General features: G+C 43.4%; 2 protein-coding genes and 1 long non-coding RNA gene across 3 annotated transcripts; all 3 read left to right on the forward strand.

Moving 5' to 3' along the window:
• The first annotated feature begins 65 nt into the window (after positions 1–65).
• LOC128087610 (uncharacterized) lies at positions 66–5,589 on the forward strand. Its single transcript, XR_008209905.1, has 2 exons — positions 66–308; positions 2,670–5,589. It is a non-coding gene; the product is annotated as an uncharacterized LOC128087610 (long non-coding RNA).
• A 2,223-nt stretch (positions 5,590–7,812) lies between these two features.
• LOC128087631 (uncharacterized) lies at positions 7,813–11,164 on the forward strand. The gene is made up of 2 exons (XM_052697380.1): positions 7,813–7,937; positions 9,144–11,164. The coding sequence occupies exon 2, from the start codon at positions 9,162–9,164 to the stop codon at positions 10,464–10,466; it is 1,305 nt and encodes a 434-aa protein (XP_052553340.1). The 5' UTR covers positions 7,813–7,937; positions 9,144–9,161; the 3' UTR covers positions 10,467–11,164.
• A 3,021-nt stretch (positions 11,165–14,185) lies between these two features.
• On the forward strand, positions 14,186–16,587 carry LOC128087630 (uncharacterized). The gene is made up of 2 exons (XM_052697379.1): positions 14,186–14,223; positions 14,889–16,587. The coding sequence occupies exon 2, from the start codon at positions 14,996–14,998 to the stop codon at positions 16,046–16,048; it is 1,053 nt and encodes a 350-aa protein (XP_052553339.1). The 5' UTR covers positions 14,186–14,223; positions 14,889–14,995; the 3' UTR covers positions 16,049–16,587.
• The last annotated feature ends 10,668 nt before the right edge of the window (positions 16,588–27,255 follow it).

Raw genomic sequence — 27,255 nt, forward strand, 5'->3', positions numbered from 1 at the left:
CCAGCCACAAACAGCCCCCCTTCCACAAAAGCACCCCAACCAACTCCTCACCCCACAACCACCTGCAAACACTGCTCCAGAGAGGGCACTATAAATACCCACCCCCTGCATGGCTATAAATAAGGGAAGCAGCAGCACCCCTCTGTGCCACCTGTGCTTTGTGGGGTTGATGCTGAGTGGCAGCACCTGTGGGGCTGCTCTGCTTTTTGAGGCACAGCTGTGGCCCTTTCAGTCACTGAAATCAGCACCTGGAGTGCAGGAGGCGCAATCAGTGCTGCAGCAGGAGACCCTGAGCTTTGGGTTTTCTGGTATGTTCTATCAGCAAATTCACGATGCTGCCTTGTAAATGTTGGTCTTGCTGCAGTGATGTTTCTGGCACTTTTATTTTTTGCATTTGATTCACATTAGTAATGCTTTCTGATTCCTTTTTTGCTGCTTTTCTCACAGTAATGAAAGGGCCTTTATTTGGGTTTTGAAGAGCTTAACAACTTTTTTTTCCTCAGCTCTAGCAATATAGCTTCAGGAATGCATGCTGTGCGATGTTTGGGCCTTGATGAGTTTTGATGGTGCCTTTAATTAAACTCAGAGTCCAGTTAAGTGAGCTTCTTACTTACTGATGCAGCATGAGGCAGCTGTAGCACAAAGAACCATTACAAATTATGCATTTTTCAGCATAATTGTAGATGAAGAGTAACCAGGTCAGGACTCAAGCAATTCAAAGGTCTTGGTGTTTGCAGGCACTCTTTGTTGTTTATTTTATATTTGCTGGTGCAATTCAGTTTGTTCCATAGAGGTCTCTTTAGCCATCAATCACTGATGAAGTGCTGCGTGCTGCAATTTGAGAGTAATAATTGTAGTCAGGGAAAAGCAAAGCAAACAAAATCTGCTCGTGCTGTTCTTGTGACTTGATTGGATTAGGGGCTACCTGGGATGATGGTTGTGTTGCTGCAAATGTTACTTGCTCGTATAAATGCAATCTTGAGATGTGTAGCTGCTCTCCAGAGGACTTTCTGTAGCTTTTGTAAGTAGCTGCTACCATGATGTAGGTATGGAGAACTCTTCAGCAAGTTCTCTCTTTTGGATGAAAGGGACAAAGAGAAGGGAGGTTCTGACCCTGCATGAGGTGTAGGGTCTTAAACTTAATGCATTTGAGCACTAATGCTTGAGTCCTAAATCTGCTCACGTTTTAAAATCTAATAGGTGGGTGCTGTGATTTTCATGCTGAGACGCACTGCTGGTGCTGGAGTGCAGAGTGCTTGTGTGATCACTGGATTTCTAGGGTTTCTCCTCTATTGCTATCTCAATTTGGAATACAGTGGTTCAGTGAAAGACTGTCTCTCAATAATCTGAGTAAAGGGAGATGTGCTTAGGGACACGTCTATGTCATCTTGTGGAAAAGAGAGATGTAATGGAAGGTGTAGCTCATGTGCTTGCCAGTACTCATGGCATGCAGAGGCTGACTCTCAGCCCAGAAATGAAAGCAATAAGGTGATAGGTGAGCTCATATGGCATTGTCAGCTGATGCTCATGATGTTTGTGACAACTGGAGGTCAAGACAGCGCTTGTTTTCTTCCCAAGAAGTCTGCAGCTTTTCACCCCAAATCTAGAACTGTCAGCAGTTATTTCCCAATGCCACTTTAATCACGTTAATCCTGGTCTGAGGCTTGTTATCTTGTAACGACCTCCCTTTCTATTAGCTACTCAAAGCAGCTTAATTGATGGAAAACACTTCTCTGCAGCCCTACTGGTTCTGCTATGTGCACAAGTGAGGCTTCACAGCTGTTAAGGGGAGAACAGTCTGAACTTTGGGGCCACGCTTGGTATTGTGGCAGTCTTCAGCCTCTGTGCCCTTCTAGAAGTGCTCTGCCACAAAAGCCCTTTTGTCCCTGAGGATGTACCTCAATTATCTTCGGGTCACAGCATGGTGCCTGGAAGTTCCATAATGATATGGAGTGGTGAATACAAAGGAGCTAAGCTCAAATTATAGCCAGGATATATCACTTACTGGCCTTGCATTCATGTGGCAGTTGGCCTGGGATGCTGAACAGCACTACAGGCTTTATCTCCTAAATTAACAGCCTGCTGTGATGTTCTGCTTGATTACAGATGTGATTTTATTGGGTTTGGAAACTAAGGGCAAACTTGAGAGCTGTAAGACTAACTAACAGATATAACCATTCACATTATGCTAGGAAACCTATACAAAGTGAGCTCTGTAACACACAGGGGTACTTTGCAGCCTGACTTGGCATCATGAAATGCTGCAGTGAATGAACAACTGCTGATGGGCAACCATCAGTAAGGCATGTGTAACTGGGGGGGAGACAATAACACAGCCCAACTGCACTTTGCAGTTCTGTTATTGTCAGCAGTAGGATGTATACTCTCCTAACAGATTGAGAAGCTGCAGTGATGAGTTGTGGTCTGTGTTGCTGCCAACATCACTCACTTCTATTAGGATGATCTTGATAGGTATTTACAATTGTCCTCCAGAGGTGGCTTTTCTTCTCAATTATGGGGCTATCCTGGCTATACTGAGTCAGCTATATGCAATATAATCATTAGGATAATATAGGATCTCCGAGCAGTTAGTGAGTGAAAACTGTTGTCCACTGTGCCCCAAGGATAAATACATCTAATGTGATTTTGAACTCCCCCTTTTTATACAGGCCTGTTGGCTGCTCCTGAGGCAGCAAGCTCACTGCTGCTGAGCAGGAGACGTGCACTGCTTCCCTGCAGGGACACCTGTGAACATGGGAATGCAACTCAGTAAGGAGCCCTTCATTGTGGTTTACAAAAAAACATCCAAGCGGGTGGAGAAAGAAGCTCCAGAGACTGCTGCACATCCTCCAAAGTCTGGGGACTTCCAGGATGCTGCCAAAGAGATGCCTAAAGGAACCTGTCAGCACCGCCAGGCTTCTCCAGATGCAAGCAAAAGACTGTAAGAGTGACCCAAGAGCAAGTCCTCTGTGCTGGAGGTGGGGGAGGAAACGGCTCATAAAAATTGTCCTTCTGTACACTGCATCATGGACTAGTTAATGGACAACAGCAGATATTCATGTATTTAACATAGGAAATAGCCTTACTTGGGAATGGACATCTTTTCCCTGTGCTGGATGATCTCCTGTGGCTTGAGATAACTACTCCTAGCAGGTGCATATCTTAACCATACTGACTCTGGCCCATGTATATATGAAATATAAACCAGATACAACACTCTTTTAGGAAACTGTTACCCTGCTAGAAGCTGTCTGTTATGATCTAGTGACATACTGAGCTTAAAATGAGTTCTTCATGTGCAGTATTACATAGCATCAATGAGGTTGCTGAATGCATTGAGCACTGTACTACCAAGACTTGCTCAAGACGCAGATAATTCTACAGTCTTGCAACTTGAACACAAATGAAGTTATTTGAGAGATGCAGGTAGTCTCAGTAAAATGAAGGCAAATGCAGGAACTGAAGAAACCTGAGCTTTGTAATGGGTGTTCTGTAACCTGAGTGTTTATAACCTGGATGCCATCCACTTATCACTGAAGTAATTTTTTGGTAATGCTCTACCTAGACTTGAGGGATCTCTTTGGATTAAGAGTTGTGCTGGGCAAAAAGACCTCAGCCTATAAACAGAGGTAGCGCAGCTCTCCTGCAGTTACTGTGCTCTGAGGCTGCAGTAACAGAACAAAGTCCTTGGCCATGACTGTCATAAGGTGGAAATGCCTTGCTCTCTAATTGAGGTTCAGACTGTTTTGAAATTCACACTTGAAAAGAAAACTGAGATGTTTGCAACATGACTCTTCAAAGCATTTCTAAACCTGTGCTCTCTCCCCTCTGAAGTTTCACTTGAGTTGAAAGCAGCTTCATTATTTTTTCATCTGCTTTCACTTATGATGCTGTTGTCTCAAGCTGTTTGATCTATCTTTTTGCTAACCCCATTTTTACTCAGTCCAGTACAGATTAAGGTGGGGAACGTGATTTAAGGTATCTGAAGCAAAAAGCATCTTTTTCACATCATGTCTATGATCTAAAGACACGGTCACCTTTCACCACTGCCTTTTTCCTTCAGTCAATGTAGGCTTCCAAGCATCTGGTGCTCAATGTGAGTTATAGACACACTCAGCTGTCCTGCATGCCTGTACAAAATGCTTCTCTTCTAGAGTGTATTGCTATAATGAGGAATAGGGATAGCATAAGGCATTTCTCTAGATGCTAGGATTTATTACCTGCTAGCTCAGTCTTAAGTGAGCTAAATTTGCTTACCTGTGTTGATATAAACTATATTTGATATAAAATCCAGAATCCTGTTCCCTATTAGCATGAATAGACAGCTCAAGTGCTAGGCTCATGATGGGCAGACAGGTCAAACCAAGGCTAGCAGTGGGATGTGATGAGCAGCTACAAGGAAAGAAATAGCTCCTTTTTTTTTTTTTTTTTTTTTTTTTGGCAGGCTCTGGGATGTTACAGTATTCAATTCAGTACACACGTACACATAGAATGAAGAGGCTGGGAAATGGTTTGGGCACTGGGAGCTGATAAATACACTGCATCCTCCTCACAGTGCCCACAGGCAACCTGGTGCATTGCCACACTGGGGGATTCAGCTGCAGTTCACTGGTAGGTGACTGGGACCTGCTTGGGAATCACAAATCCATCTGCACCTGTAAGATGCTATTGTAACAGATTTGCTTCCAGGCAGCAGTGAGCTTGTATTGTACCAGGTCTTGACAGCGGGCAAAGCAGAGGATGAGTACTTGTCAGTAACCTGGGCTGTGCACCTCTTGTTCCCTATGGCCAGCTGCAGAACAACTTGGTTTCTGTAGCTGTATGAACAGAGTGGGGCTATGAGTGCTCTGACAAGTGTATGCATGCCTTTAAAGTTGGTCTGTCAGGTCAAATAAGTAAGCTTTTGCAAGAGAAGTGTAACAGCCTTTCTGATAGTAGGTCTGTGTGCTCTTTTCTAATGCTGTAAATGCAAAAGTATCCACATGAAATAAGGCTTCTCATCTGTTTCTTTCCCTTTTCCTGTTCTAATGTGCTTTGTCAAGAGTCATAAACCAATGTTATTCAAATAAAATGTTACAGGCACCGATCTAAGAATATTTTAAGTGATGTTAAATAGCATTTTGTGTGATACAAAAGAGAATGGTGTGAGGAGGAACTGAGTAATGGAACTAATATTCATGGACACGTGAAGAAGCACCGTGTGAAGCCTTGGGGATGGGGCTGGTAGCTTGTCTTGATGTATGCTGAAGTATTGGAACGGTAATACTTAAATGCTTTGCCCTGTGCTTATCTTCTACTGGAGGATGTGGTGGAGCTGTTCTCCCTGATGCGAGTGGTTTATGTTTCTGTACCACCTGCTAATAAAAAAATGAAGGGGCAATGTAAACACCTATTGATATATTGCTGTGATTAAGTACCTATCAGAAAGCTCTCAAAGCCTGCTAAAGCAATTTTGATTCAAGCTTACAGGAGGTGAATTCACATGCTGTTATTTACCCTACAAAGGGAAAGTCCATGCTTTGTCTCAGAAACTTTTGCTCTATTCTTGTGTAACAAAACATAAATAAACACATAATCCTTCATATTAAATCTTCCTTCTCCCTTTCAAAATCAATGTCTTGACTGTAACAATATAAAAATCAGAGATGAGCTGACTGGCTGAAGAGGAGACTACAGAAGTCCAGGATGCTGCAGGGTGCAAGGAAGTGGGAAAATGAGCACCAGGGGCCTCGTGATAGGCTGCCCTGCATGAGGAAGAGAGTGATGAAGGTGTGCTGCAAGACCAAAAACAGCACTCAGAAGCCTTAAACCTTGTTCTTGATGCTGGAACAAAAATATGGCAGTTTATCAAAAAAAACAACCACGTCTAAATGTGCTTTGGTGTCTGTGTACACATACGTATGCTCCACATATCCAGAATTCAATAAGGAAGTAAAATACTGTCACAAAACTGGCAGCTATGTATCTTTGTCTGCTTACACACGTGCTTGTAAGACAATGACCATTTAGATGTTACTAAATATGTAACCAGACCTGGTACATACACACTTGGCTATCTTTCAATTAAACGGGATACATATCCTCTTGATGCCTCTACTCACAAGTAACCTTCATTTGCCCTCATTTCCAAGTGAAATACGACTTAAGTGCTTCAGTTACTCGCCCTAGCTTTGCCATAACCTAACGCTTTAGATCAGGTCTTGTTTTTGAGTACAAAGTATTACCTAGCTTTTGTCATCTACATCCATCCTCTGGCAGCTCTGCAGTATTCTTTTCCAGGTACATCCAACTCAAACCTGCTCTCCTCGCTGGCAATGCTATCAGCTTGTACACTGAGAATGGGATGCCCTCACCAAAGGACAGGATCTTCCAATCCTGTAACTTCAGAGCTTCGTCCTGCTGTTTTAAACACCATATTTACATCGCTGCTCAATTTCAATCGAAGCTGTCCTATTAGAAAAGCACTGCATAAAAGAGTTTTGTATCTATTTTGTATTTACTTAGATATGCAAACTACATATCAAACATGCAGCCTCTAGCACAGCTTTGAATGTCAAGTGGGGCAAGATGTAAGCTACCCCTACCAGGCGAATGCTGTGATCAATGATGCATGTACTTGCAGGACTGATGTTTCCCCTCTAAAGTCAACCAGAGATGGAGAACAGGAGAACAGCTGTAAAACAGGCAACTTTGATCTTCTTAAGCTTAGCAGCTTGTTCATCCAGTTTTGACTCAATCTTTTTCTCAGATTAGGCTTGCTGAGGCAGGTTTCATTCATGTACTGAGCTATGGGCCCAAACACCTTCTGTCATCCTTACAGGTGGTAAAAGTAATGGGACAATTAGTGAAGGCAGACTAAGGACTCCCTTAGAGGCAGTGAGAACTAAAATAATAAGAAACAGTCAAAATCTCATAAGGAAAACCTTACTTTTTTTTTCTCCTATTTGTTTAACACATCCCAGTCTTCTTATTGAAGATGGAGGATGAAACATAAATAAAACGCCTTCTTTATAACCATTATTTTAGCTGCAATTTTGTGTTAACGGAGATCTGTCAACACACTGACTTCACTTCTATTCTCAATGCACCTCTCAGCAGTGGCAGTCCATGCCCCATGCTGACTGTGACCTGGGTAATTCCTGGTCCTCCAGCAATGACATCAGCCTGAGCAAATCCACGACACTTTGAGTGTTTAGTCTTGAGGAAATAGAAGCAAAGCTTTATTCTTCCTGCATCACCTGCTGGGCCTTGTGTATGATGAAGACTCCCACTGCTCCTATATCTTTCTGTTGTCCAAGAGTTGGCCTTTCCATTTCACAGAGGCAACATCATTCCGCTACATCTGAGCCTACTAATGATGCAAGTGAGATCAGCCTCAAAGATGCCCAGCCCCACTTCCACTACAGCAAAGCAAATGAACATCTGAACTCACCCTCTTTGAAGATAGCAGGTGGAGCTGAGGAAAAGCCTAACCCTAACCCTAACCCTAACCCTAACCCTAACCCTAACCCTAACCCTCACCCTAACCCTAACTGCCCAACACAACCTGATCCTTGAAAAATGCTCTCAAATATGCCTCTGCATGCCTTGCTTTACAACAGCATGTTGTTACAGTATATTGCTAGTGATCACTCATTTGCAATAAACAGAAACTGCATTTTAGTTTTACTTTACCCTCTGATAAAAACAAAACAAAACAAACCACAAAATTGCCAATAAAGTACCTTCAGCTGTAAAATAAAGCAGGCAACCACAACAGCTGTTCCCAGAAGGGAATGAGAGTGGAAGGGAACTAAATATTCAGGGAATTGCTGCCCATGGAGTTGGGGGGATTGGTTTTGTGTGGCCCCTTAGTACTATATAAGCTGAGTTTGAGGCCCAAAAGATAATTAGGAGGTTTGTGTTGTGTTCTGTTGTTTTTTACCTGTTAGAGGCTGGTAAGTTCTCAATTTCATCTAAGCTTTGTATTTTAATTCAACTCTCTATTTCAAAGGAGTTAATTATGGTATCTGCTGTTAGAAGAAATTGGGGATATAAGCAAATGTGAAGAGGTTGAGATCATCCTAGATGGCTTTTAGATAAGTGCAGGTCCTCACATGGTTGTATGCTGGTAGCTTTTAGTTTGATTTTAGATGCTGGAAGTGTTACTGAAACCTGCAGCTCCTTCTAATGCAATGGTTTAACTTCCAATGGAGTACTTAGAGGTTGCACTTATTTATTGAGAAAGCTATCTGTTTTTTCTTTCATTTTAAATGAGCACAAGTACAGAGAGTTGAAGGAAACCACCTGACTAATGGAAGTCTAAGAAAAGCAATGTGATCCAGTAAGAGCCAAAAGATAAGCTTTGGCTTCAGAAAGCTTTTAGTACTTGAATGTGTTTTGTAGAATTTAATATCTTGCAGTTCCTTATTTTTCAAATGTTTTTTGTAAACGTAATCCTGTGCTTCTGGTGGGAAGGTTGGATGGCTGCTAAAATATGGTGCTCTGAAATAATGGGCCCTACTGCAAGATATAGCTGAGGAATTACAGTGTGGCCTCAGCCTTAGCCCACAGTCTGATGCTGCCTTTATAGAAATAAAACAAGTCCAAATGGCTTCAATCAGAACAAGAGACTTTTGTTGACAGAGACTAACTGTGCATAGTTAAAGTCACTCATCCTTAACAAAGGCACTGACTTGTTATTTTCCTTCTATACGATCTCCAGCTGAAAGCATGAGTTCAGTTTCCCATTAGGGCTGAAGGAGTTGCTGCTGCAAACAAACTCCATCTGAACTGCGTTACTCCTGGGATTAGCACCAGAAATTGCTTGGTGTTGATTGCCACCTCACAACTAATAAATGTGGGTGACATGAATCCCTGATTAAGAGCTGAGGCAGATGCACCAGAACTGTGTTAGCACTGCAGATCTGTTACCCTCAATAAACGTAGTAACGCTGCCCTTCTATCAAACCTGTATTTGCTTAGGGTGTGCTATGGAGATGACCTCGTGTGTAGGAACACTGCAGTTTTGGTGTGTCATGTAGGACCTCATAGTCTTCACAGTGTGTACACAGACCACTCTAGGAGCTAAGCCAAGGAGCCTTTGGTGTAGCAAATGCTGTTGTGGAACAGTTAAAATAAACAGGTTTTCTTTTTTCCTGCAGGTTCTGTTGAGCGACAGCATGGGGAGCAACTTCAGCATGCAGACCTGCTGTGGGACCTGCGGGAGTTATAAGAAGCAGGAGGAAGTGAATGAGGAGAGTAGTGAGACCAAGCCAATTCTGCACACCTCAGGGGACACACCAATGCACACTGATACACAGCCTTCCCCACCGGCCCTGGAAGCCTCTGAACAAATCTCTGAAGAAGCTCAGTCATTCTGCCGGGACCAACAGCTGTCAGCTGATACTGCAGAGGAGAGCATGGAGACCTGCTGTCCTGCAGATCCTGTGGGAATGACTGAGGAACAGAAGGCAGCCTGGAGCTCTGTGGATTTCTTGGTGGCATCCTCAGACAGGGAGACCAAAGAAGAGGCTGAAGTTCTGGATCAGCAAGAAGGAGAGAAAGCATGTAATACAGAAGAGAAAATAAAACCTACTCCTTATGATGAGGCCCAGCTGGCTATGCACACAGCTCAGGATCTGAAGCTTGTTGCAGATATAGGACAGCCTGCTGAACAGGCTGGGGCTGGCAGTGAGGATGGCCCGTATGCTGGAATAACTCCCCAAGAAATAAATATTCTTGAGCTCATGGAAAGCGCATGGAAATCTGCAGCTGCTCAAGACTTTGAGATCAAGCGTCCCATGGAGACTGGTGAGAGTTTCACAGGATGGAACTCGCCACTCTGTGCCGTGCAAAAGATGGCAGAAGAGGCTGAGACCAACCTTCCTGCTGGGCACACAGAGCAGGCAGGCAGGGCTGGCCTTGCTGAAGGAAGAACTCAACTCACTGAGAGTGTCCAGATCCCATCTCCTGCAAAGGCTGCTTCTCTAATGAATGTGCAGGCTGCAGAGGAGATTGAGAACATAGTGGATCCTTCAGAAGCCATAGTGAATGCTGTGGCAGAGATGCACTCTACTTCTGCAGTGCCACAAGAAACCCTATATCCAGAAGGGTCAGCCAACCAGCTGCTTGACTTCTTACAGCAAGAGACTCAGTCTGGTGTGCCAGCTGCACAAGGGGTGCAGAGCCAAAGCTGTGCAGAATCTGCTGAATTGAGTGAGGTTTTAAGTGATGAAGACCAGCAAGTCCTCAGTGATACAGTGGGAAGTGAAGAGAGCAGGGAATGCGAGCTAGAAATTCCAGCAGATGAGGCAGAGCCACAGGAGAGGGTTGTGCAACAAATGCTGCAGCTTCCAGAAGAACTGCTTTGTGCCCAGGAGCCTGCAGAGGAAGAAGCTGAGTGTCTTAGTGTGGCACCCTTCCTGCCTGGGCACTTCATGCCTGGCAGTGAAGGAGATGTACAGGCTGAAAATGCTGAAGCTTGAGATACGTGAGGATCAATGGATTGGTGTTCAGTGCCTTTAGGAATCTTGGCCAAAAAGGAATGAGCTATCTCAGCCTTTTGGACCCAGTGGTTTTTTTTCCAAGTGTGTTCTGGACTTCAAAAAGTGACTTTGCTAAAGAGATGTGTGAGGTGTGCAATAGATGTTTCTAGATATTTTCCTGGATTATAGGTTGGTTGTACTTTTAGTGGCTGATTTTCAGATCTTGCTTTACTGGGAGAGGAGTGATTCGCTTCAACAGTGGTTTCACTGAAGAAATGCTGAGCACTGCATCCCCCAGTGTAGTATAATGACATGAGGTTTCAGCTCAAAGTCTTGAGAGTCTGGGAACAGAACAGACAAAAGCTCCTCTAACCTTGCACAGTCGAACGCCTTCTGTGGCTCACTGCCACCTCTAAATCAAATGTTCCAACTACCTCCTTTTATACTTACACATTTGGTGACTGTTATTTTGTAAGCACTGAACAAATTTTCATTTGAAGCCAATGAAATAATATTCTGGTTTCTTCTTTGTATTTCTTGTAATAGTTGAAGTGCTCATACAACCTGTACTTCGTGCAGAACTTAAATGTAGTCTTAACCAGAATGCATAAGTCGGTGTATTGCAGTTTAAATCTACTGACTTTTAATGTTCATAACTTCATAATACCAATAAAAATGTTTTAAGATCATGGCAAAAACATGCTGAATGTGTTTCAATTGTTGAGCCCTTCTTAGTTTAGAAAAAAAAAAAAAAAAGGCAAACTATGCTGAACCTTTCTGTCCACACTTCAGGTGATAAATGGTGACAGTCTTCTCAGGAAGTCCTTTTACAAAACCTGATGACCATCTGAACTAACGTGCCCAGATGTATACGTGGGAGGGGGCTATGAAGGCATGCTGGAACTCTTGCATGTTTTCTAATGTGCCTGAGGATCAGGACTTTAAATAATGCTGAGGAGAAAGTTGAAAGAAAATATATCACACTGATTTATTTTATTTCTACTTGCATGTAGCTGAGGGGCTGAGAGCTGAATATGCTAAATGAGTTGACATGGGATGGATGCCACTCCATACTTTGAAGAAAGTACTTTGGGAGTAGGATAAGCTTTCTTCAGCACCTGGACTTCCCTCCCTCCAACCACACTACAGCTGACAAATCACCCTATAAGTCAGATTTCCAAACACATCCTCCCTTAGTTAAGATTCTGTGTGCTGCAAAGAGAGAGACACCTGTAGTGTTTTTCTATTACTTAAAAGGCTGATAAACCGCAGTTCTTGCTTAGGTAGGCAATCTCTGTAGCAATGATGAACAAGAGGTTTCTCAGACCTAAAAGCAGGGAGCCATTACAAAAAGCACTCTTCTGCAAAGCCTGCTGCAAGCTCAACTTTTCACATTCTCCAACTTGCTTGTCTTACTTGATTTGTTCTGCTAAAGTCATGCAGTCCTTACTGCTAAAGCTTGTTTCTAAGGGCTGCTCAGCAGGGAGCTGGGTGAGATAACTGCTACCTCCCCCCAAATATGCCCCAGTAACATAGAACTTCAGGCAGGAGAGAGGCTTGAGTAGGTAATCCCAAGAGAAATTAAACTCAATCACGTTCACGCCTGCCTATGGGCTGATAAGTTAATTCTGTTATGCGGGGGGATAAGAAGTTACTGCACTGTATGAGAAGTTTCCTCACTGTTTGAGGGTTTAAGAGCGTGGCTTCTTAGCCTGGGATCAAGGGGAAAGCAGAAACTGTCCAAACTTTGGGAACTGTTGGGAAAAGCTAAGTGCTGGCATCCAAATGGTGCTGCAGAGCTCACTCTCCGAATGCCCTTCTCGCTCTTTGAACAGAAAATCCTTCGAACAGAGCTTGTCATTCAGTTGTAATGTCAGCATGAATGATGAATGAATGAGAGATGCCCCTGGGCAGATCATCCAGTATATCTAAATGCCACAGTTAATGCGCAGAGAGGCCCTGCCATGTGCACAGCAAGGAAGAGACAGTTCTAGGAAGAAGGAACAACTTGAACTCGAAAAACCCAACACAGAGATCAGTGCTCTGCACTGACAGCAGCACGCTCCTTACAAGTGATGGTGCCATCTGAACAGCTTTGTAACCATTCCATGGCATTCAGTCATTCAACCCAACCCTGAGCTGACACCTGAGCCACGCTCCTCTTAAGGTCTATGGCTATTTGTATTTGTCAGAGGATCAGGTCTGTGTTTTTGTAGAACTGCCTTTTAAATGCATCGAAGTAGCGGAGATCACAAAAGGCTTTTGGGAGAAAAGTGAAATCTAGCCAAGAGAGACCTGACTGCTCTGACCGTTCTTTCCTCCCCCATGGGTTACACTGCCATCTTCCTTAGTGTCTCACATGTAAGAAATTTTCAGCATTGTTTCAAAGCCAAGCTGGGCTGTCTCATTTCAAAACAATACAACGGTAAGGAAAAATTCCTTCCCAGAAAGATGTCCAGCACTTGTTGAAACGGTGACAACTGAGCATTTTTCCCTTGCATGAAATACAGAAATGAGTACCCACAACACTTGTAGCCAGGAGTAATTCTTCTTCTCACATGTGGTAAAAATATTAACTCAAAAGTTCCACATTTAAACAGCAAGAGATGGACGCTGTACCTCATGGTTCAATGGGCAGCACGCATGGAGTAACCTCACCTGAACTTCTGCTGCATTTCTGTATCAATGGAACCACAATAACTAGACTAAGTGTAGGATGCTGAACCAGATTTGCCATCAAAAGAAATAGGTTCACTTAAAAATATATAAAAACAGCCTGGAATCCAGCTACTTTGACCCTCCTGTTCCTGTTCAGATCCATTGCTGCTGGCAGTGCATATTTAGGATCTGCCTTTATGCCCACGTCTCTGGGTTTAGTTTGCATTTACTGGATATTTGCTTTTGTTTTTTGCCTATGTGATCTCTTTTAACTCCCAGTAAGTAAACACAACCAGAGTGATACTGTAACATTAATGCCAACAGAGGGTGATCAGCTATGGCTGGAAACATTAAAACAATCTGTAGCCACTGTAAAATAGCTCATTGCCTGTCTCAGTCAGTTGAAGACAGCACAAAAGCAGTAAGGGGGATAATTTTTCATTCCTAACTGCCCAGTATAAAATAATATAAAGACTGCAGGTTCACTTACATCCTTTTTTTTTCACCCAGAGGGTGGTGAGGCACTGGAACAGGTTGCACAGAGGCTGTGGATGCCCCATCCCTGCAGGCATTCAAGGCCAGGCTGGACGTGGCTCTGGTCAGCCTGGGCTGCTGGTTGGTGACCTGCACACAGTAGGGGTTGGAACTGGAGGAGCACTGTGCTCCTTTTCAACTCAGGCCATTCTATGATTCTACGATTTGTAAGTTAAAGCACTGACTGCATTCCATACACCTGTCCTTCTGCTTCTGCAGACTTAAAGTTATAAATTGAGGTCAGTTTCCATTGTCCACGACTGCACTGTTATAATCTTTAGTTTTAATTGGCAATGACCATTACAAAACAACAATAACCAAACGAATCTTGTATCAGCCATGCTCATCCACTTCCAACCCCTGCTGTGTGCAGCCATATGCTGTTTACAATGGCCATGAAATGACTGGGGAAAACAGCAAGGAAGAAGAAGGGGGGGAACTTCAGAACCTGCAGGAACTAACACTGAGAGCCAAATGGGGGAGAAAATGAGTGTGACCACCTCCTCCTATTTAAGAGAAGGCTGGTGCCTTCCTCTCCCAGGTGCTCATTAGGATGATTGCATTGGTAAGGAAGTGGCTATGGAGTGAGTGCTATGAGCTCCACGTTTGTTTATTTTTTTAATATGGGTTCCTTCTTCTCTTTCATAGCCAGAGTCTCTTTGAGTGCAAGCAGTTTTTTGGTCTTGCCTTGCATAAGGGAAGGGATTGCAATTCAGTTCTCAAGATTTACTTTGTGCTGGGAGGTGTTGCTTTCTTGGTTTGCTTTGTGCCTCTTGGAGGTGACTCATCTTCTCTCAATATTAAGGAATAAGTCATGCTATATCCTTTTTTTTTTTTCCCTCTTATTCCAGTCTGCCTTGCCTCTGCCACTACTAGTAGTTGCTCTTACTAGTAGTCTAGGCACTTTAGATGTGCTCCAATTGAACTAACTGCAGCTTTACTACACGAGTCTGCAATATAATGGAATCCTACTGGCACTACTACAATCTCCTGGAAGATAACTAACAGCAGTGCCTGCATGGCTTCTAGAAGCTTAGGAGGAACTATTTATAAGAGTGATCTGGTTTGACTGATAGGTAGCTTGTTTTCTTTCTCCCCAGACTGTTAAAAATCATTACTGTACAGCAGCTCCACCTGTATTTATCTTCCGTAGCTTCTGATAACATTAGCTGGAGGATGTTATGTGAAAACATGATAACTAATGCCTACAAATGGATCCATGTCTTCCAGGTGTGAAGCTGCTGCTTTAAGAGAGTTTCCTGCTCATCTGCTGTCTGTGTGCATCCTACAGCTCCAGGAGGCAGGCATTAATTGGGCTGTTCCTTTCCATTCTGGCAATGGGTGGTCTTCTTGGCAAGAACAAGAGGCTCTGTGTGTTCCCTAAGAAAGTCATTTTTTGTAAGACCAAGGGGAAAAGGGCATCTGGGGCTGCAGGTACGTCCTGTGATGCTTCAACGTGGACTGGGGAGAACTATTTTTATTCAGCGCGCATAGGGAGGACCCCCAGAGCCCCCGAACCTCTTCTTGCAGAGTCCTTAAACACCCCTGAAGGTGAATCTGCTGCCCAAGCTAAAAAGGACACAGGAGCTGCATCTCTGAACATACAACATACTGAGGCCCCACTTTGTGCCTCTTCTAGTGATGCAGACAATAGTGAGGGGCCACAAGACCCTGAAACCAAACCCAGCACAGAGGGGATGAAGAGCCAGGAACTTGCTGAACAGCCAAAACAAGAAGCCCAATCTGCCACAGGCAATCTACAAGAGATGGGTAAAGCTCAAGCTGATGAGCATCCTGCTGGTGGATGGATACCCCACGAGCAACTCGGCTGCAGGGATGATGAAGTGAGGCCTCTTACAGAGACAACTGTGAAGGCTGAAGTCCACGTGTGTGCTGAAGCCCAAGGTGAGGTTCAGCCTGCTGGAATGGAGTCCAGGCTGTCAATTACTGGAGAAGAAGATGCGACAGCTCTGTGTGATTCAGAGGAAACCTGTGAGAGAAAGGATCATCAGGAAGTGCCTGTGGAGAAGGCAGCTGAGTCCCCAGCTGCTTTGTGTACAATGCAGGAGACAGAGCTGCTTCTGAAGACCATGGAGACAAGAGAAGACATCACAAGTGTGCAGAAATCTGCAGAAGAGAAAGCACACTTTGCTGCTAAAGCCTCACCTGATCCCCAGTTGGAACATGATAAAGAGGTTCCTCTTTATGAGTATACGAAAGAAAATGCTTTTGAATTGGAGCAAGCTGAAGAACAGACTGAAGTTGGTGATGATGGACAAATGTCAAATGAGATACCATCCTGCCTGCTAGGAACCCAGACTGCTCTGCAGGATAAGGAAGAGATCAAAGCTAGCAATGGGGGAAAACAGCCTGCTGATGAGGAGCGCTGAAAGAGCACATGGAGCCTGGTGCAGCAACCACTGAGCAGGCTGAGGGTTTGTCTGCAGGAAAGCAAAGAGTCTGCTGCCTTGATCCTGCAAGGAGCCAGGATGGACAAGTAACCAGTGGGAGTCTGTATCCTAAAGGGCACAGTGGGCAGGTTGTTTATGGAGCCTGCTTTAGAAAGTGGGACTGAACAGCAAGTTGGTGCACAGCTTTCCATAGGTGGCACCAACCCCCTTCTTTCCCTAGCAGGGGGGTGGTGAAGGGACACACTTATTTTTCAGTACAAGAAGTATATTTATGTAATTACTTTTTTTTCCACATGCATGTATACCTGAGCTAGGGTTATGGAGTTTGTAATTCTATCCCTCTGTGTAACTTCAAAGGCATATTAATTCTACTTGTCTGCGCACCTCACTCTGATCATCACTGTTTGAAGCTATGTTGAACTGCTGTGCAATGCAACTGGAAGCAATAAATGGGCATGTTTTAATGCTTGTTGAGAGTTTCTTCATGTCCAGCTGCTCCATGGTTTGTGTTAGTTGAGTGCAGTGAAAGTGGTTGCTTCCAAAATGCAGTAAGAGAGATTTCTGATGGTTGCTTTGCTGCAATAAATATGTCAGGTTCCACATGCATGATGCTGATCTCTAATAATGTAGTTCTTAAATGTAGGGAGTCTTCCTGTAAAATGTGATTAGTTGGGCAGCTGTTACTGAACTTCAAAAGCAATGCAGTGCTGAAAAGAACTGGAAAAAGAACACAGCCCAGATCTCTTCCTTTAATTTCAACCAAAAGATAACAGGACTGCGCCAAATCATTCTGCTATAGCTTATGGGGAATTGTAAGTGTACTTAGACAGAAAGCTGGAGAGACAGCATGTATAGGAGAGTGAGATTAATCTTCCCTAAGGAAACCATTTCCAGCTATTGTGTTCTTGTGTGCTTCCCATAATAGCTGTATTCATAAAGGGGGAGAAAAATAGTTAAAGGCAAGTCAGGATATGAGGATTTTGAAAGGCATGCATCTATTTAAAGGATGACTGGTTTTACTGTCTTTATGTGCATAATCACATCAAGAATATAGTGTATCTTCGTGCTTTTCTTTTAAATCAAGGGACCAGGCTGGTAAGTCATAAATCTATTGATTTAAGCCAACCCTCCTTAAAATATTTTCCCTTATGACCAAAGCAGAATGGAGACAATGTTCATGGAAATGTCAGTTTACTCTCACTTAACACACAGCATGTTTCCCCCCTTGGCTGCTGTGTGAAATCCTGAAGGCACCTATGTCAGTTCATTACAAGTTGCCCTGGATTGGTTACATCTAACAAAATGCTGCTTAGGTTGGTCTGAAAGAATGGATGTGCCCTCTGTACTTAGAATTAAACAACACATGTGTGGGTCTGGAGGCTTCTCCTTGCTGATGCTGAAAAAGAAACAAAGCAAAGAGCCACAGAAGCTTCTCTGCGTTGTTCTGCCTCTGTCTTACGTGCTTAGATCATAACTATAATTAACTGCCAAGTATTGTCAGAGGTTGGTATTAATCATCTTCTGTTTTGTGGTTGCTGGGAGAACTCGCAGCAATGTGTTTGACAGTGCAGTGCAAAGAGATGTTGAAAGCAATGAAATGTTCAGGATGAGAATCACAGCTTTAAGAAAGAAAGTTTGTTGTTTTGTTTTTTTTTCTTGTGGTGGGCAAATGCGAAGCACCAGGAAGAAAGAAGTTGAGAGGGACAGATTACAATGTGCAGTAGATGGTATGCTTGCATGTACTGCTGGCAAAGGATAATGGAAGTGATGGTGATGTAGGATTCCTTGGGTGACTTTCATCACTGGCTTTGGGCAAGCATTTCAGAGAACATGAAGACAAGACCTCTGGTATGGGAAGAATACGTTTGCCTTCTCACATTAAACAATTACTCACTTTCAAGCTAAGCTTGTCACTGTATTTTATGCTTGTGATTTAATTAATGCTTGCATCTCACCACTCAACAAGGAACCACGTGACAGTGATTCATCAATTCATTCCCATTATGACTGTTTTTTGTTACCCAGCTGAGACTGAAGGTATCAGTGTAACCTAGAATCACAGCATAAGCTGTGATTACATGACACTGTTGCTGACATTCTAAAACAAACAGGTGGTTGGGGTCAATTTCAATGCCAACATATAGAATAACACTGCAGGCTACAGTTTCACAAACACTATTCCTAAATCCAAGCCTACCTCAGACTGGCTTACGATAGATCTGTTCCAGTTCAGATGTTTTCCTTCAGTTTTTGTCAGCCTCTTTGGTTGCTTAAGATGTGCCACAAAGTACTGTAAAGCTGAGCTTTACTCTTGGACACCAACCATTGTGTTGTCCTGCTTTAGCCTACCCAAAATTACCCTCGGGAAGATTTTGCTCTTGCAATTCTAATGGCTTGAACTGTGTGATGGAAGGGACCCTGACATTTCTGATACCTGCACTGCCTCTAAAGACAACACTTTATGTTTTTGCCCTTTTCATTTTGCACGTTATTTGGCTAAAATGCTGAGTATTGACGTTGCTGGCCTCCGAGTGAAAGATGCTTGTCTTCTGGTGAGCAAATAATTGGGCTCACTGACTTTGAACTGCTGAAAATAAAGATGTGATTCCAAACTTTCTAATATGATTCCTATGAGAAGAATAGGACTGAAGTTATAAAAACACTTTAATGCTTTTAAAATCCTGTTCCTGCCCTTTGAAAAGAAAGGACAGACCGTTCAGCATCAGCAGAACAGTTGTACCATCCAGAGCAGCCCCTCTATATCCCCTCCATGCCTCTGCTCCACGAGCACTGAACTCCACTGTCACTGCTGTGTGAATGCAAGCTGTACCTTTCACTGCAGTTTGTCCCTTCTTTTATAGGCAAGTTCCAACTGCAGGATCCATTCATAAACCAGCAGTGTGAGCACAGGTCAGTTCTGTTCCCAGGCTCTAGGCTGCCCTCTTAAGATGATTAACAGCAAATTCTTTGACTAGCAAATTGAATCACTGCAAATGAGCAGCAGAAGCATCTTCACCAATTCACATAACTGTCCTGTTATAACCTTTTGCTCCCTGAAAATCTTGGCTTCCACTGTTAAGAATCTGTACTTAACAAAGCTTTTTTGTGATTCAAGAGGGAACCCTGAAAATACAACTGTGCAACACCCAAGAAATCAACAACTCAGGAATTAATGTTTAGGAGCTTAATATCTGCTATCTGCTCATGCTATCAGGAGCTGCAAAATGTGTTTCCCTTCCTTCTGAAGCACTCAATTCCCAGTACACTAATAGGTCTGTTTCCCTTAAACTGACTGAACTACTGACACAACTTGGTGGAGAGTTCTGAAAACAGCTGGCCAGAATAAAAACACCTCCCTTAACCAAAGCTATCGCTGCTTGTTGCTGGTTTTTTGTCAACGCCAAACGCTTCTGTTTCACTTAACGAGCACATCTCCTCCTGGCCTTCAGCAGCAGAATATTCTGCTTGCTTCTCTGCACGCTTTTCCCTTGGTAAGGTGCGAGCCCAGGTTTAAAGCTGCAAGACCTGTCAGCAGTCTGACAGCAGGATGGGAATCGTAACAAGTTCACAAACAAAAGCCAGCTCAAACAACCCTCCTGCACTCACTGGAGGAAAGCACCCCTCCAGAGCAAGAAACATCATTGCAGAATCCCAACCAGCTCTGCCTCCTCTGCTGCAGGTGCAGAACAAGCAGCCAGCAACATGTTGGAACTGATGAAAAGCACCTGAGATTTGCTGTTCTTGTGTGTCAGGAAGATGCATTGTGCCTATGAACCAAAGTGTAACACCTGAGCTCTAAAGCCTGCTGTGTTGCTGTTGCTCAGCCCGTGATACTGGTTATTACTGTCAACTTTCAGGTGGAAAACCCCATTGCATTTCTCTTCAGTTTTGTATGAACATTACGAGAGGAAAAAAGAAAAAATGTGCAGAAACTTACAAAGCCAATCAGGGGAATGTCCAAACAAACAATAAATACAGAAAACAGTTCTGATATTTGGGACTGTGGCGCGGATACCTCCTTCAGTGATCGAAGTGGTTGGCTCCCTTAATTCAAACACATCCCAAACAGTGACATAAAGTGGTGAATAAGAATTTTTTGACCTAGTAACTGTGTATGCTTTCTTTCTACCAGCAGGACTGTAATGCCTTCAACACTGCTCTCATTTTCTGATTATTTGCCAAAAAAGAAAAAAAAAAAAGGATTCCCATCTGCCTTTCAAAGCAGAGCAAGGATGGGATAAGTTAACTATTCTCATCCTCAGCAATGGTCTTGTCCTCTGGCTTGCTGCTATCTGAGAACTCATCCTCCAGTGCACCCAAGGGAGTTTGGGGACATCGTCACCCTCAGTTCACAAGTCATGGAGGATGCACATCAGTGCTGGAGCTCAGGACAGGGATCACACAGGACAGGGACTCAGGGATGCTGATGTCTGTTCTGATGGTTTTCCTCCTGACAACTCCTCTGAGGAAGGTCCTGCTCTTAGCAACAGAAAAGTGAATGAACATTCACAGTAGGAAATGGCCAAATTAGGATCAGGAAGGAGAAACAATTTTACTACACGTGAAAAATAAGCGGTGCCTTTGCACATATGGTAATGAATATAGATCTATGACTTTCTATAAATAATGCCTCTCTTGAGACAACAGCAGTGGAATTTGGCAATCTTCAGATTTTTAAGTGCTCCTGTAGTGATGGCAACACCCCACCAACAAAAACACACCACAGAACAAACTGTTACTTTCCTTTCCTCGCTAAGCATTATGCTGTCCTTCCAAAATCACATGAAGCACTTGGCTGCTATCAGCATTCACACCAAATCGCTGATGTTGTTACAGCAATTGCTTTCTCTGAACAGTCAATCTCACAAAATATTAATTCATTTCTATCTTGTCCTCTGTCTACCTTTGGCATCAAATAGCATCTCTTTGTCCTCTGATATTTTGTTTTCTCCCATAATGAAAGCGGCTGCTTAGTCCTTCCTGCTTTCCCATCCTTACAGCTATGTTCATGCAGAGTGCCTAACTAGCATGGAATCACTCACTTCTACAGATTCTACCCATAAAAGCAGCTCAAACAGTGCATCGAAACTGCTCTGGACCCATTAGCTTCACTTTAGAAATCGTCATCCCTAAATTATAGATCTGTTTTTCTGTGGTTGCTGTTATTCTAAACCTTCTGCCCAGCCATCAGTAATGATATCGTGCTGCACAGCAGCTCTGTTTTACTTTAAATATTTAGCTACAGAAAATGCCACAGGATTTGCAGTGGAACAGCAGTTTAAGAGAACTAATGATGTGGGACTCGCGGGGAAATGGTTTGCTGTCATCAGCTACCCTGCTCAAGAGCAATACCTTATCAACCTGAATAAGAAATAAAGGCCAAGAAATTGTGATGCTGGAAATGGTTGAACAGAAATGCTTATTTTGTAGTTTCTCTGCCAGAAATGGGGCAGTTTCATTCTTGTTTAATTATAACATGAGTTTAAATTGTGTTTGCTTCTTTCTAGCAACTGCAGCTAATCTGCACGAGATAAATTTCAAAAGGAATTAATAGACAAAGCTGTATGTGGGTTCTCTCCCTTTTCAACACCATTTTCCTCTCCTCTTTCTCTGCAAAGCACTTAATCTGTTTTCTAATGATCCTGTGGTTTTACAACAACGCTATAAATGTGACTTGAGGTAAAATTTTCTCTGCATTTGAAATATACTGTTCCTTATTATTACCTTAGTTTGAAGTGATAACACTGCTGTGCTTTCTAAAAACCGAGTAAACGGTTGATAAAATAATGACCTAAGGGCCTGAAATCCACCTATTTCTGATCTCTCAACAAAAAGGTATTCTACCTTTCATTCTTCCTCCCTTCCAATTCCCACTAGGCCTATATACAGCTGCTAAATGTGAATTTCTTTCTACAATTAACTAATGGGCTAGGAAACACGAAGAGACCTAAATACTATTCATCTTGGTAATACAAACTAATAGCTGTAAAGTGCAGTATTGGCTGGGAGTCGTGGTGAGCAACTGACTTCTCAAGTGCTGCTAGCGATATCAAAAGACCCAAAAAAAGACTGGCTCTAGAACTAAAACAGGCTTTAAAATTATAAATCTTGTGTCCAGCCCAATCCTGGGGAACTTCCAGAGAGCTCACAGCAAGTTCTGCACTCTTTCTTATCCCCCTGCTCCTCAGAAAACTGGGTCACAGAATCAATCAAGCCCTTACAGAGGGATGGGGTGTGGTCCTAATTAATTTCTAATTTGCAGGTGGATAATTGCCCTTTGAGTTATATACCACTCAGCTCAGCAACAAGAAAGAAGCTTGGTTTTCTGTCTCTTTCTGAGTGAAGGCTTTGCTGAAGTTCCTCAGTATCCTAAAGCCCAACAGCTCTCTGGAGAAGGCTGCCAGCAGGATTGCTGTACACCTTGATCATGGGAAATGAAATCAGCCACGAGAGGTATTGCAGAAGGTCTGGGAAGCCTGAAAGACAAGGAGCTGAGCAAGAAAAGGCAGAAGGTGATCTTTCTACTGCCCAGGAGTCTCTGCTGGGGAGTAGTGAGAATCCTCTTCTAAAGGAGAAATCACAGGGTGCTACTGTGGGGGTGCAGAACAAAGACAAAGAAAGTGAACCAGCCTCATTTTCTCTGCAACACAAGCAGAAGTCTGTGCCACAGACAGCAGTGCAAAGCGTGGAGCTTCAAGACCACGGTGAGACTCAGCCCTCTGTGCAGGAGCCACAAGAGGCTGAAAGTGAGCCTGCTACCATGGGCCCTGACATGCTGAAGTGTGCTGCAACTCAGGAGAGAGCTGCAACAGCTCAGCCAGCTGCAGGAGATGCAGGAGTGACAAAAACTGACTTGGCTCTGCAGGCTGCTGGAGAGGTAGGAGATGGAGAGGCAGAAGATGTGGTGATCAACCAGGCAGCAGTGGAAAAACACTCAGCGGTGTGCAAGAGACCAAGCCGTAGGCTGTGCAAGCCAAGTCCTCTCTGCAGGTGGCTGAAGAAACTCAAGTCCTCTGCTGAGAAAAAGTAAGGCCAGGACTGAAGCAATTACCTCCTCAAGCGTGAGGCTTCCTATGAACTATGAAAGGATTATTGAGTGCCTCCTGGGAGGAAAAAAGCCTAAGAATTAAAGTAGAAAGAAAATATTTTGTCATCTTCAAGCTGTATGTCTGCTGTGTAGTTCTGGCTGTTGTACAGACCTGAGTGCAGCACAGAGAGCATCCCATCTGCATGTAAGAGAAAGGGAAAACCAATGGCTCTGTTACCTTAGGAAGCAACTCTCCAACTTGTGAGCTTGCCTTTTTCTGTTGCTCACTGGGCTTTGTCTTTAACAGCTTGCTTTCTGAACCTATGTAAAAGTGCAGTGTACAAACTTCTATCTTTGTGGTGCTTCCCACCACTATTCGACTTCCTTTCACCTGCTTTTAATAACTTGCTCTGTCTGATAGACCAAGCTTAGTGCATTAGTATTACCAAACTAAATAAATACCTTGTAAGAACACTAAATGTTTACAAATGCATGTTAACAGTGGGTGTGATGTGGGAGGGCTGGTAAACAAGGGGCTCTTGTTTTGCTACTAGAATTGATTGTTTTGTGTATATTTTTAATGTCTGCAAGTCAATAAAAGCTAGTTTTATTGCTCAAATGAAGTGTTGAACACAAACGAAAGGGCATTAAGGGAGGGAGGAGAAATGGGATGCTATAGCCTATCTTCAGCTGCAGATGATGACACAACAAGGGGGGCTCCCTGCTGAGCAGGAGAAGTAAGGAAGCCAACAGGTTACAGTCTGGCTACCATGGGGCTGCCTCCAAAAAAAAGGATGTAAGGATGTACAGTCTGCCCAATGGCCTTCAACTTGATTCCTGCAGCAGTGTGCCATCTCTGTGGGTCATGTCACAGACTGACCTGCATGTCTTTGCACTACTGAAGAGTGAGTCACCTAGAAATGCATTGTTCTGTTAGAGAAACCAGCTGGTAAAAATTCTTCTGGGAGATTTAGAGAAAACAACCACCAAGCAGCTGACTTCTAGGCGAAGACAGTGAGTGGGCTGCAGGGGCTGTGCTAGAAGCATCCCAGCTCATTACAGCATCCCAGCCTGCCTTCAAAAAGCAGGGAGGGCTAATCCATCTTCCAGGAAAGCTAATGAGCAAACAGCCTGTGCTCCTGAAACTTAATGTCAGCTTCCCATGACTGAGGTAGCTGTGCTGCTGTTCCCTGAGCGTAACCCTCCACTTGCTGTTTATGAAATAAAAACACTGCTACTGAGCATGGATGAGACAATTCATCCTATTTCTAGCTGGACACATAAAGAATGGAATGAGTAAACTGCTCACTCTAGTCTTTATTATTCACCACTTTCCTTTATGTAAGATACAGTTCAACGTTCTGCCCGGCTGTCTCTCATCTTGACAGATGCACCACCAGCTTACCCATGGAGAGCAGGGACAGCAGCATGCTTTAATAGCATCAACTGCTGTACTGACGTTGCTAATGCCATGTTTAACAAGCTTGGGGTGCACCTCAATGCTTCTCTTGCAACAGAATACGAACTGAAATAGCTTCAGCATATATATTTCTATACCTTAATCAAAAGCAGCTAGCTGTGCAAGGAAAGAAATATATAAGTAGCAAAGCAGCTGTTTTTCACCATGTGCTTAGAAGCACCATCTGGTGTGCTGCCTCTTCTGATGCAAAATGAGTTCCTTGGTTGTTAATGACCTATAAGGATAACATTTGCTTGCTGTAATCTCCAGGTCCCCGAAGAAAATGTTGTAGGGAGTTTTTAAACAGAGTTTAGCAAGGTACACCCCAAAAGAAAAAACAGAAAGCTGACCATGGGAGTACTTTCCTATGTGCATCTGAAGGTCTCACGTCTGCTTGCACCTTCACCTGGACAATAAAAAAAACCTGTTGTCTCAAAGAACGGTTTCTTGCTATTTGCATCAATATATCTCCTAATTACCCACCCTTTAAAAGCATTTATCTTACTTTCAGCATCAGCACAGAAAAAGAAAAATGTCCACCGTGTAACTGTGGGTATGCCTAACCCATAACTAACAAGCTGCTGGAGGTTCAAAAGATGCTTCATAGAAGGATAAAGTCCTGCCAACAAGCAGCACCCCTTAAACTCACCCATCACACAGGGCAATCTGGCCATGCTAGCCTACATCCATTCATGCTGCCTCACCACTGAAGCAAGATATTAAACTTTAAAAATTAATCTACATAACTGCATGAAAATATGCAGATAGAAGGAAGACCCGACACGATCCCTTTCTTCTGCCTGTAGCACCAGCCTGCTTTGTGAGCAGAATCTCTGAGAAGAGACGTCTGGAAAAAATCCAGTTGCCAAAGCTGCCTACATAAACCAGAAATGGTTCTTAGAGATGCAGCAGGTCAGCACGATGGCGACTGCAAAAAGCTAATAGTTATGAATACAATCCATTTAACTGAGCTCTGCTGTATTGCAGCTGCAAAGTACTTCACTTTTTTTTCTTTCAGCGTATTCTGATACATAAAATAACAAATGCAGGTTTTGCTGGCTTTCCTGAAGACTTAGCAAGAAACCACAGATGTTAAGAACTCTAAAGGACTGGAGGCTGAGAAAGATTCTGCTAAAGGAAATCAGAGCTTATTGCAGAGGGTATGGAACCAAAAATGTGAAAAATAATGGGACAAGAAGCAAGAGGGAAGAGCCCAGACAATTTGGGCTGCCTGAGTATAGACACCAAAGTGCCAGAAATGGCATTTCACACCACTCAAACGCACAGTTTTCAGGGAAAACAAGGATAATAAAGTCTAAGAGCCGACTGCTAGGAAAAAGATCAGTTTTTATACTATCAAAAAGCAATGAAGCTCATCCCAGTGTAATATGGAGTTGTTTAAAGTTGCTTACTTGTGCAAGCAACCTGTATGTACAGTAACTTGCTGCACAGGTCTACAATCGGCAAGGGGAAAACCTCTGCAGGGAAACAAAAAAGACCATTTATTACACCTAGCTTCTCATGCTTACAGTCCTTTCCTGGCTCTGCTCAAGGTCCTGATCCACGAGAGATGTTTGGCACAGGGCACCAAGCAGAGCACAGGCTTTCTAAGTATATCAATTAGAGAGCAAAAGCAACATAAGATTTTACACAAAGTGAGGGCATGCCAAAAACGAAACACAGAAACTCAAATTCAGCTACTCATTGCTTGTAGGTACAGATCTCTGGGGAATTCAGGAGAAAAGAATGAGGGAGAGAACCGAGCTAGCGTCTCATCTCAAAGAAATCCTTGTTCTAAATGTCTCTGTGACTCCATCCCATACTGCACCACCTCCTGCTGCACAGCTGAAGTGAAAACAGAACTACAGAATGTGTAAAAAAGGGATGTGCGTGACATCTTTGTTAAATATCTATAGGGGAAATACTAAGACACAACTTGAAACAGTAACTGAGCACCTGGAGGGAAGGCAGGGCCAGCCCTGGGGAGCTCAGGTGCATGCAATGTATTGAGTGATGGAAGTGATGGAGCCAGGATCCACCCCTTTCCAGCCCTCATTTAAGGCCTGGCAGTGAAGGTGAGGGGATCTCCCTGGAGATCCCTGCCTACCTGAAGCCTTCTAAGGGTGAGTTTTTCTTTCTTTCTTTGTTTCTGTGTCTATGGCTGCTCCATTTGGGCTTATCCTCATTTGCTAAAGCTTTGGACTTTGCTACCTTGCTATCACTGCTGTGCTTTCCATCACATTATAGCATTACAATACTTTACAACATTCATAAAGCACCAATAAGAGGCAGCAGAAACACTCACCTAGACAACCAGGGAGTTGTCAATTACAAATTGTGCAGAGTTAACAGAAGAATGGTATGCTGACAGGCTTATCTTGTCCTGCCAAAGATCCCAGTGAAACCAGGCACCGAGAAGGAGGCTAACATTGGTATTATTGCTTATAATAGCTGTTAGCTGCCTTGGAGAAGTGGCACCCAACTGTGTTGCCACAATAGATAGGATGGTCTTAAGTCAGTTACACTTGCCAATAAAGGTATTCATTTCCAGTGCTTAGTGAATGTGTAGGGGTTGGCCTGTTGAGTGCTTGCTGTGGCAATAATACCTATAGCAGCTTAACCCAGATCCCACTGCTGAGCTTTGGACAAATGCTCCCTTTGTCTGAGTGTATTTAAGGTTCTGCAGTACTGAGCCAGTGC

This window comes from Tympanuchus pallidicinctus, unplaced genomic scaffold (genome assembly GCF_026119805.1).
Source record: "Tympanuchus pallidicinctus isolate F22 unplaced genomic scaffold, pur_lepc_1.0 scaffold30, whole genome shotgun sequence".
NCBI classification, from domain to species: Eukaryota; Metazoa; Chordata; class Aves; order Galliformes; family Phasianidae; genus Tympanuchus; species Tympanuchus pallidicinctus.

Excerpts from the sequence above, each read along its gene's own strand:
- LOC128087630 (XM_052697379.1), top strand. The coding sequence starts at position 14,996 with ATGGGTGGTCTTCTTGGCAAGAACAAGAGGCTCTGTGTGTTCCCTAAG.
- LOC128087631 (XM_052697380.1), top strand. The coding sequence starts at position 9,162 with ATGGGGAGCAACTTCAGCATGCAGACCTGCTGTGGGACCTGCGGGAGT.